This window comes from Larus michahellis, chromosome 9, assembly GCF_964199755.1.
Source record: "Larus michahellis chromosome 9, bLarMic1.1, whole genome shotgun sequence".
NCBI classification, from domain to species: Eukaryota; Metazoa; Chordata; class Aves; order Charadriiformes; family Laridae; genus Larus; species Larus michahellis.
Genome location: NC_133904.1, coordinates 18,164,659 through 18,176,058, shown reverse-complemented (window position 1 = coordinate 18,176,058; position 11,400 = coordinate 18,164,659). Strand labels below are relative to the sequence as shown.

At 42.9% G+C, this 11,400-nt stretch overlaps 1 protein-coding gene across 1 annotated transcript; it reads right to left on the bottom strand.

Moving 5' to 3' along the window:
• Positions 1 to 8,635: 8,635 nt before the first annotated feature.
• On the bottom strand, positions 8,636 to 9,946 carry GCNT3 (glucosaminyl (N-acetyl) transferase 3, mucin type). The gene has a single exon (XM_074601781.1). The coding sequence runs from the start codon at positions 9,944 to 9,946 to the stop codon at positions 8,636 to 8,638; it is 1,311 nt and encodes a 436-aa protein (XP_074457882.1).
• Between the last annotated feature and the right edge of the window lie 1,454 nt (positions 9,947 to 11,400).

Genomic DNA, 11,400 nt, shown 5'->3' with positions numbered 1-11,400 from the left:
AATTGAAATAATGAAACTGAGTCTCATAAGATTGCACTACATCTCAACAAATGTTAGTGCTGCTTGTTTTAATGTTTTTCTATTTGTTTTTTGCATTTATGTTGGACGCCTGGGCAACAGGATTTCAGTGAAAGAGTAGAACTATGAATGTTGAGAGATCAAATCAAAAACTTTGTTCCTTTTAGACTTGCACATTCCACTAAATAACTCCAATCAAGAAACCCTTAAAATAGTTTCTTCACTAGAAGTATGAATATAATATACTGACAGCTCATTTTTCTGACTTAACAGCAGTGACTGTTGGAGTGTGGTCATAGAAATGCTGGCTGCCTCAGCTGTGTCAAATTATTTATTTTTGACAAGGGGCTACTTACAGATCACTAGAAGCTGGAAACCGTATGGAAGAAAAGTTGCGGGTAACTGATTTCAGATCAATGTAAATCTTTAGTTTGTGCTGAAATGAACATAATTTACATGTTGAAACCTTTCTTTATGTGTCAGTGGCCCAGTCTATTAAAGTAATAAAGCTTTAGTATCTCTTCTAATACCTTTCCAGACTGATATGTTATGGTTCTCTAAATCCTACCTTTGGTCATCAAAGAACATATATTTGAGGTTTGGTTAACTTCTGCTTCCCTCACTTCAAGTGAGAAAGGAGTTCACAAACTTGCTTGCTAGGCTGTTCGAAGTATTATGCTTACCATTAATTTTTTTGCTCTTGTATCTATGCTAAATGTCCTTGGCTGCAAACTGCAGATTTGTAAGTAACCATTTTTGAAACCAGAAGAACAGACTATTGCTCTCATTTGAACAGCACAACACAATAAGTATCTGTTGAGGTCATTATCTTAAAGGATGCAAATGTATATCAGTAACGTGGTTTTTTCTTTTTCTACACCAGACTCAAATCTTTTAGGTTTAAATGTTTTTTTGTTCTCTAATAATCATGTGGTAAACTGAATTTCAGCCCTTGCAAGTATAAAAGTTTGCTGTCTCTACCTCCGAGGCTTTGCAGTCTCATCCTGTCTCTGGACAGAAACTTCTCAATCTCCAGTTCTCCGTGGCCTTTGCACTCCCTCCTAATGCAAATAATTATATATCTGATTTTGTTCCAATTAAGTGTGTATTAGCATATTTACTATAGTATTTTTCCATTATAAAACAATTTAATAGAGAAGCACAATTGTACTAATGACGTGAGATTACTGTGTGGAATGGATTTATGTTTACATTTCATTGATACTCAGCTCTGTCAGATTTCTCTTGTCTTTCAACAGTTGTATACTACTACTTTAGCACTCCCAGACTTAGTGCTACTTTAGCTGTTAATTGAAAGGAAAAGTAATATTTAACTGAAAAAGAAAATAATGTAACGAATGTATATACTAAGAAAAATTACAAATGAAAAGAGAAATAATTTTGTTGACAAAGATGTCTGCTACATAGTAATCAAATTCAAATAGAATGGGAAATTCTTTCAAATTTTATAAATTCAGGAAATTCAAATCAATGTGAGCAGGAACCAGAAAGGACTTATGTTCATAATTCAAGACAACTTTACTGACTTGTTTAAAAAAAGTAGTAGCAATAGTCCCATTGAAGCACTAGACTTGGTCCTTTGCATGGAGAAGGTCATGGGATATTCCCTGTGCTGATGTGTAACAGTAGTACTTTGAATTGTATACCCTACTTATCAGGTGGGTCCTATTTGGCGTGAAAACAGAGATTTTAATGTTGCCTTGCCTTGTAAGGAAGCATTTTAAAAGGAGATGGACATTCTGAAATGAATTTGAATGCTCTGTACCGGAGTCTTCCTGTACCAAAAAAATATGCAAACTTAAGTGGCACCAATGTTCTTGATTAGCTTGTTGTTCAGCCTGAGTTAAGTGAGTGGCAAAAAGTGACATAGATGAAAAACACATTAAATGTTATGTATGCTTCTGAACTCTTACAAGATTTTTCTCCTTTTGCTAATAATAATATCTTAAAAGAAACGCACAGCAGAGTTTCAAGATTTTTGGAGCAACTGGAATGGCTGTGGACAGGAAGCAATCTGTTCCTGGGCTCAGTGATAACAAAGGGACCATGCTGAGGGAATCTGTGTAATTTAGGCTGTGTGAAAGGCTAGAAAGCATGCGCGAATGGAGAGTAAGGGACCATTTAAGGTGAAACAGCAAAGAACTGAGTAGGAACAAGTGGGTGTTCATAACATATGTTTCTGTAATCTAGACATTCCTTTCCTCTCTCAAGCTGGAAGTCTGAGAAGGCCTTTCATACAGAACAGAAAGAAGAAGTTACCCAACAAAAATAAAAACTGAAGGAAAGGCAGGCAAGCACATACCCTGAACCTTCTGTATTGCTACTGCCTGGCTAATTATTAGTGGTATTTGAAATTTTATTTTGCATACGATTAATGTTTTAGTAACACTGTTTAAAATTTTCTGGTAACATAGGCTAGCTCAGTTTGGTTATGGCAAATGCATCGAGCTGTTGGTCTGCAAGCCACTTGTTTTCTGTTCTCATGGCAGAATCCTCCTTATTTTCTGTGTACTCCATATTTAATTTACAAAATAGATATTTTGTTACAAGTTTGACGACTTACTGTTCCTAAAATTAGCTTACATATGCATCTTCTGTCTCCTTCATGACCCTGCACTGTTAGGCAATGCAGGTATCTGGTATTTTTATATCTGTGGGATGTTTCTAGGACATGGAATTTAAATCTGGACACATACAGACTACTGAGTTTACCTAGGCGCACAAAGAATACTTGAACTTTTATGATCAATGCTATTTTTTGCTCCTGTAGCCTGTTGTCTTTGAGAGCCAAAAGGCAATCTGCGCATATGCAACAGAGAAGCATTTGGCAGCCTTGCTCCTTGCACCGTTATGTTACAGTGCAGAAGCTCCAGGTACCACTTCTTCAGTGTTTGTTTGTTCAGTGAATATACTGTTGAAAAGTAAGAACATGAATAAGGGTAGCTTTATGGTTTCTATAGCTTCTAAAGTAAACCTCACACAGGTCTGATGTTGCAACCTTATCTGACATTTTTCTGTATTATGTTATTATGTTTGGAAATACTCTCTGTTCCTAGCTTACCCCTAGTTTTTCTCTCTTGCTTTTTTTGTTTGTTTGTTTGTTGTCGTTGCTGTTTCTAAACTATCCTTTTTTCTTAAACATCCCATTCAGCGTAAGGCATTTACCCTGTTAACTCTGCTGTCTCTTTAGAAAACAACTCTTGAGGCATACTGAGGTGTAAATAATTCTTGGGAATAACCTTCTTGATGTATAGAATTGCTCCAGTGGTGCCTCAGGGAGTATCTGCCTATAGGGTGAAGACTGCTGCCTGCACACTGCAGGAAAGAAGCTTGCCCATGCTTCTGGAGGAATTCATTCCTGCAAACTTCACAGCTGTCAACACAAGCTCTGACACTAGCTTGGCATCACACATTCTTTTTGGCTCTAACCATGTTTCTGGTATGGTGTTTGTCCAGGCCCCGGATCCGCTACATCTGTGGAGGCTGTTTCAGTTCACTGAAGGAGAGGGGAGCAAAGAGAAGGTATGGGGATCTGGTGCCAAATCCTGCTTTTTATCGCGTTACTCTCCATAACTTTCTTGCCCCTTGCTCTTTTTTGTGTTTGAATTTCAGCTAATCCCTCCATGCTCATATGATTAATGTGCTTTGTGATCTTAGAAGATTTGTTAACTTACACCTAAAAGTGTTAACTGCACTTTTGTTATACTAAGCTATTTTAATATCCAGCGGAGGACAAACCATCTCTCTTGCTACAGCATCAACATACTTGCTGCTGCCTATTTGGTTCTTCCTTGCCTGTAGTGTTATAGACCAATTCTTTTTTCTTTTTTTTTTTTTGTTGATTTTCTTCAGAAATGTCACGGTTGCTTCCACCTATCCATAGCAGAGAGACAGTAAAAGATACCTTTGCACCTTGACCTTGAGCTGGAATGGATATTTCTATTTAGAAAGTGAATTAACTAAAAGAAAGTGAAGAAAAGGGAAGAATAAACGCCAATACAGAAGTGGCTGTGGGTGACTGCCTGCGCTTAAACGTGGCTTCCAAGAAAAAGGATTCTGTGAATTCCTTAAGTGTGCACAACAGGATGTTACCTGAAGTAAGCTGTTTCTTCACTCATGGATGTCAATACTTGACTTTAAATGTTATCAGAGAGACACAAATTAAAGGAAGGTGCAGAGCAGGAAGAATTTATGATGAATTCCCAGAAGACAAGTTTAATCAGGATCATATGTCAATTTACGCAATGACTAGGTACAGTGAGGTAGATGAGAGTTACTCAAAACACAGATATTTGCTTTTAAGGATCTCAGCAGCTTAGGAGGTAGTATTTCAGTTACTAGTAGTACTGAACTAGTACTTCAGGTACTAGTGACTTTTGCTTTTCTGTACTCTAAAAGTTCTTGGGAGTAGGGGGAAGAAAAGTAGGAGCATGGTAAAAAAGCATTTGAACTTTAATAAGACTGTACTGGGAGAAGTGGACTTTTCCTTCACTGTAACTTAAAGGGTGATCTTTGTTAGGAAAATAACTTTGCTCAAAGATAAATTTACTGCATAAATTACCCATTATGGCTTAATAGGTAGAAAGTCACAGATATATTAATATTTTGGTTTTTCAACTTGTGCTAAAAGAGCCTGCGCTCTCCAAGAAAGTGGAAAATAATTCACTGAGAGTCTAGTTAATGTTTCATGGTCACTGCTGTTGCAGTCAGAAGAAAAAGGACACCCTAACCCTGTTCCTTGAATTAGTTTTACTCATGACTGCAAATACTTTACTGATATTTTGTTCCTATAGGTCATGTTTGCTTCTAGTTTATTCGGAATTTGTTACCTGGTTTCCTCAATTGGCCCATCTCTTTATTATAGAACATTTCAGAGATTATCATATAGAGTACGAAAGAAATGCAAAGCAAGAAGGAAACAGACTCTCCTAACTGGAGTTAAGGAGAGCTGTTCATGGACCCACTGTGTAAATATGTACTATGACAGTTCCAGTTTGCGTTAGGTTGTTCTTGTAAAAATAAAGTGAGAACCACTTGGAAATAAAATATAAATTAAAGCCATGTGAGTTTAAAAAAAATAAATCTGTTACTAGATTTCAGAATTACAGTTTCACCTTTTCCTGTGCATATCTTGAAAGGCAAATGGCATTTTGCAACATATTTCCTCCTTAAACAACTGGTGGTTTATTTAAAGTTCAGGTTGTTATTTAACAGTTGATCGTAGACAGAAGTGTCAGAAGTAGATTTTCATCCTCTCACTAGACAAAGTTAACACTAATATTTCTGATATGACTGTATTTCCAATTTGAATAGCTGAAGATTTTACCGATGAAGTTCATACAGGGTTTGACCTGTTTTTTGGAGGTGATCCTATATGCTGATATGCCAGTGCTACTTTGTGCACTGTGTGTGTCCTACTCTATTTGAAGTTTTTGCTTTTTTAAGTTCTTCACCTAACCTTGGCCAGTGACATCTTTTCATTGTGCCCTGTTGTCAGATGCTAGCTATTTCTAAGATACTTTAAGATCTCTGGAATACAAAGTTCTGTATTAGAATTGGGTGACACTTTTTATTGTTATTTTTAATGATAAGGAGACATAAATTTTGTGTGTGTGTGTCACTGCTTTGACATGTAACTACACTCATAAAAATGACATTTCTAATATCTTTGGAAGAGGAAATGCTGAAAACATTCCTTTGTAAGAATATTTTTGTCTTAGTTCACCTTCTGAACTTGGGAGTAGTCTCGTTCTTTCAGAATAAATTAAGTCACTACTAAAAGGAGAGGGTGAGTTGAAAATAAATTTGCACAAGATGCGCCTTTGTATTTGGAACCAAATCATCTGAGATAAAGTGTGAGTAATAACGCCAACATAAACTGAAAAATTTCTTCAAATCAAGAGAATTGGATGTAGAAGTTTACAAGTTGCTTACATCTCCAAGATCATAATGCCAGAACATTTGTTTTGATACAAATCAGTGATCTCTCTGAAAGGGGAAGGTTGTGTGGGCTATGTTGTTAGGTAACTGCTGTCCCTCTTGGTGTGTCACCAAGCTGGGTTTTAGGTATGCTGGTTTCACTTGAGGCCTTCGTATTCGATGGGCAAGCTCTTTCAAATGTGGATAAATACTTTGATCCTGTCTCCAGGTCTAACCAGAAAGAGCATAGATTGCAACAAGTAACACTGAAAGAAAAATTATTTTGCCTTTGCTAAAAGACTTACTGTGGAACAGATTTGAAGTGGCACTTCCCCCTCAGGTCTAAATACTTGTCTCTGTCTCTCCATCTGTAACATTTTTTTGCCAGGGCAGTGCCTGTCAATGATAGATGAAGCACTGTTACTTAAATAGTGTATAGAAGCAATACTTCATATTTCTGCAAGAAGAAACAGCTGAAGAAGTTAAACATATTTACAGAGTGAAGGGGATAAAAATTACTGTTAACAAATCTGGAAGTATGTATCTTTCTTTATGGGTACATTTGCAAAATAAGAGAGGTCCCTCTTTCAAAATCTTTCACTGTTTCAGGCTGGGGTTCCTTCCACTCCCCAAACACCTTTTTGCTTTTTGTAGGTGCTCAGAAGGTTCTTTGAAAAATAAATTATGTAGATCTCCTACAGACATCTGTCTCATGGATGGGATTGGTTTTCATGCGATAGGGGTGTGTGTGTGTCTTTCTCTGTGAATATGCACCTTTTTCCTCCATTTTCCAAGGGAAAAAGACAACACCTTGCCATAGTCAGAAACACCAACCCTCCTCTGCCTGATTTAGTCCAGAAACTTGGACGTATCCCAGGCCCCCAGTGAACCACTGGCAGTAGTTTAATACACATTAGCCCAAAACAGTAATTTAAAGTGAATGAAAGAGCTCCAAGCAGCAAAATCAGCTTAGGCAGCAGTGGTTAGAAGCAGTCTTCTATGTTGGGAGACTTAAGTTCTTACCCTGAGTCAGCAAAGAATTTTTGTTTTTCTACAAGAATATATTAGACATGGAGATATTTGCGATATTTGCTATTTAATGCTGAAACCATTTTTACATTTTCTATGTTACTATCAGGTTAGCATAAAGCTTTAATCTCTGTTGTAGCACATGTCTGTTTACGTAAGTTGGAAAGTTTCTCCCTGGGACCAGCAATCCTAGTACTTTATTTGCTCTTTTTGAATAAACAAATGCCCATACATTGGGTATTTGAGAGCTTTTCTTACCAGTAGTTGGGGGTTTTGCCTATAATGTTTGCTGTGAAGTCACAGTGGCATTTTAAGAATCAGCATTTTACAACCAAGTTCATTTTAAAATGTCTAACAAAATTGCAATGACGCACCTTTGCAAGTCAGTTATTCCATCTTCTCATCCTATTTAAATCAATGTTTTAAAGATCTGTGTGATTGCAGTCGTAACTTAACTTCATCTAAATGTAGCCTGGTGGTATGCATATAAATGCTAATCCTCCACCCGAGACCTTGAATTTATAAAGGTAAAAGAGTGTTTACTGAGAAAAGAACTACTTGAAGATTTTTTGGGTAGTACAAAGACAACTGAATTAATTCCTCAGCATTAAAGGTAGTGAAAAGCTGTTGGCTCCATGGAAAGTGGCTGGCTTTAATGTGAGAAGGTGGGAAAAATACATTGGGCAAAATACAGAAGCTCACAAATCTTTCCTTCAGCTTTTAGAAACTTAAGAAAACATGTTGGATGATTGTTTTGTTCATCTGAAGGCAAAATAAACCATTAGATATGGCAATTATATTACCAAGAGCTCTCCCCACACAAATCTCTTTTCCGGGGCGAAGGGAAAAGAGAGGAAGATGCTATAAAAATGTAGGTTTGCACACCATGACATGAGCATCCCTCTCCCTGTGTTACAGATGGAGAAGTGGGGTGCAGAGGGGTTAATTGGTTTAATGGCTCTGCCCAGGAGCACAACCAGAAATACAAAATACCAAAGAGCCATCTATTTTAGTATACTTGATTTTATTGAAGGATTTTTTTTTTAACGGTTATTGATAGAAATTAAACTTTAGAGCGATGCAAATGCAGCAGACAGATGTTAAGCTGAGCAGTGCAGCAGGTGCCAGGAGCAGGTGGCCTGCCAGGTGCTTTGTAGAAAAGCAAATTAATTAGTTTCTGCTCTGCTTGTAGCAGGACGCAGAGTCACCGTGGCCCATGACCTGGCCCTGCCGCTCTATAACAAGAAGCCTTGGGGTCCATGGAAAAGGAGAATGGAAAAATACCCTACCCCCGTCTCTTCAAGAGAGTCTGTGAGGAAGCGGCCCGGGAGGGCCGGCGCTCGCACGGTGTCTCTCAGGAGCAGCCGGCGGGCGGGCCGGGGTGCGGTGTTCAACACCGGCCATTCCCTGAGGCGGCCGTTACGACCGTTAGTCCCTTCCCGCGCCCAGCGGCTTCTTCTGCTCGGGGGGGGGCCGCTGCGGAGCCTTTCCCTGCCGCCCCGCGGAGGGATCCCTCCGCCAGCGCGGGTAACACGAATCCGCCCTCCACTCCGCTCCTCAAGGCGCGGATTCCGGCCGCTTCCGCCGTCCCTGAGGCGACGCCGTGCCTGAATCACCTGAGGCTGGCGAGGGTCTCCGCCGCCTCCCCTCAGAGCCCCCGGCCGTAGAGGGCACTGTGGCGCAGATGCTCCTCGAGGCACTGGATGGCGACATCGTCCACCATGGGGTCGAACTTGTTGGCCAAGAGGTGGTGCTGCTGGAGCATCCAGGGCAGGTCGCCCGCCCCGTAGATGCAGACGGAGCGCTGGTGCGTGCCGGTGCAGGGCGGGTATGGTGCACCTTTGCTGGTGTCGCCCTCCAGGTACTGCCACTTGACCAGTCGGGGCAGGGCGTTCATGTCCGAGAGCTGGTACTTGTCGTTCGGGGGTGTGGCACCCGGCACACCGGGCATGCGGTTGAGGGTGGCCCAGATGTGCTCGTCAGGGCTGTAGGTGTCCTTGGCCCACTCGAAGAACCGCTGCACCGTGGGGTTCTCGAAGATGTGCTGCACGAAGGCCCGTGTGACCACAATGTATGCGTTGCCTGTGAACATGGGAGAGCTGAGGGGTGGCGGCAGTTTCTGCACAGTTGTCCGAGAGATGGCCGTCCCCACTGTGTGGTGGTATTTCCAGCGCGCCTGCTTGAAGGCCGAGGGCTTCTCCGACTCCATGCTGTTCTGCCCCTGCAGCACCTTCAGGGCACGGATGATCTCGGCATTGGTCTTGATGGGGAAATCGGTGCCGCAGGTGTTGAGGATGTAGCGCCATTGCACGGGGCTCTGCAACAGGTCCTGCATGCAGTTGAGGTCAGCCTGCACTCGGGACCAGGAGGCATAGACCACACTTTCCAGGCGGCTAGCCACAAAGACATTGGACAAGCAGGCTGCGATGGCCCGCACGGCCTCCTGGAAGTCAGCCGGGGACTTGCTGTCAACGTGGACGCAGTAGACGTTCTGGGGGGTGTAGATGGACCGCAGGAGCCGCTCGAACATCTCAATTTTGTTGTGGATGACCATGGAGTAGGCGATGGGGAACTCTGCCTCCTCCTGGCTCAGCGGGAACTCGATGAACCGCCGGGTCGCCCTGAAGTTGCTGCAGTCCTTCGTCATGTTCAGGTAGTCGCCGGGCAACAGGGGAGCCCTTTTGTTCGCCACCTCCAGGCGGCCGAGCTGGGCCTCCTGCATAGCCTTCTCATCCCCGTGGATGATCCCCGAGCAGTTGATCCTCCAGCCGGGGGAGAGCTCCAGCGCCCGGTAGAGGCGCTGGCGGCAGTGGGGTTGGTTTGGGGCGGCGGACTGGTGGCCGTTGGGGCAGGTCTGGCTGACGCTGCGGAGGCCTAGGGCGGCCACCAGCAGCAGTGCGGCCACCAGTAGCGCGCTGCGCCGCCGCCCCGGCGGGAGACTCCGCTCGCACAGCCGCATCCCACCCCCCGCGGCGGGCACAGCCACCGGCGTCGCGCCCCGCGCCGCCACGTGCCGCCCGCCCGCCCACCCTCCCCGCCGCTCCCGCCGGTTGGAGGGCGAAGCGTTGCCCGATCCCCACCCTACCCCGCTCCCCTTCCCCTCGACGGGCCCGGTCTTGCCTCTTCGGAGGGCGCCGGAGCCGGCGGTGCGCAGGGAGTGAGCGAGTGACCTGGCTGCCCGGGTGCCTGCTTCCTGGCTAGTGGTGAAACAGTGGCAGGGAGATCGCAGCGTAACTGGCAGGTGAATAATAAGTGAATAAAAGGAAGTCTCCTCCCTTCCCGAGGCGTGACTGCATTCAGGTTTATCAACACTGGAGGTGGTTGTATATCTTGTATGGCTCTTTAAAAGAAGATATTTTATCCTACCCCTGTCCAGTGTGTAACACAAGGAAAATCCCTCAACCCCATGTAACATGCTTTTAAAAAAGACTTTACTAGACAGATAACTTTGGGATCTAACCTGCTTTTCCAGTGTTCAGATCATTCCACCTCACAGGTCAAGGGAGTGACAGCAATAGCGCTGTAGTGTAGAAGCCCCACTGCAGCAAGCTTTCTGCTGGCCTGGAGCATTTTGAGCTTTAGTAAAGGATTATTGCAAAAGATAACTGTGCAAAGTGCAATCTCTGCTTTTACAGTGGAAGCAGAGGGTGAAGGCAGAGGCCATGGTTCATGGTTCATAAATAATTTGCCACAAAGTATCCGCTTAAAGGAAGGAGCGAGAGAATGTTGGTGGAGAGTGTCAGGGCCTCCTGTATGCGCCTACATGCACGGCCTAAGTATCACTTAATAGAAAAAGAGGGATAACTGCGAGTGACTAAAATGTGCCTTGAGCTGTGATGAACAAAATAATGTCTCCTAGGTTTTGCAGTCATCCTGAACCACTTTGTGGTTTGAACCAAACATGGGATTTGGTACCATGTTTATGAAAAAGGGCCAGTTTCAATGATGAGTCAAAATTTCCAAGAGGGGTTTTCTAAGATACAAAGGTGTCTTCCTTCCTCCCTCCCTTCCTCTTTCTCTTTCCTCCTTTCTTTCTCCAGATGTATCAAGGAACCAGACTTACAGAATCTGCAGCTGGACTGAGGACAGTTGGTGTAAGTGTAGTTCTACACAGGTTCTATAAAACAGCAGCAGTTACTTCCCCAATTTCAAAACTGAGATTCTTTGTTGAATTACTAGCTTTACCCAATTCAGTAAATAATTGTCTTAGACATCTGTGGTCCAGAAATTCTAACAGGCATTATGAAAGGCAATGATGTGATACCTATAGTATTTCCCATATGCACAGCTGTCAGTTTGCCTGTGCTAAGTACCAAAGCAAATGTGCATGGGAGAAACATGGTGAAAAAAGGCCAGGGGAACGTAAACAAGATGCTAGATGGGCCAGCTGCCTCGCAGTGCAAGGAAGACATT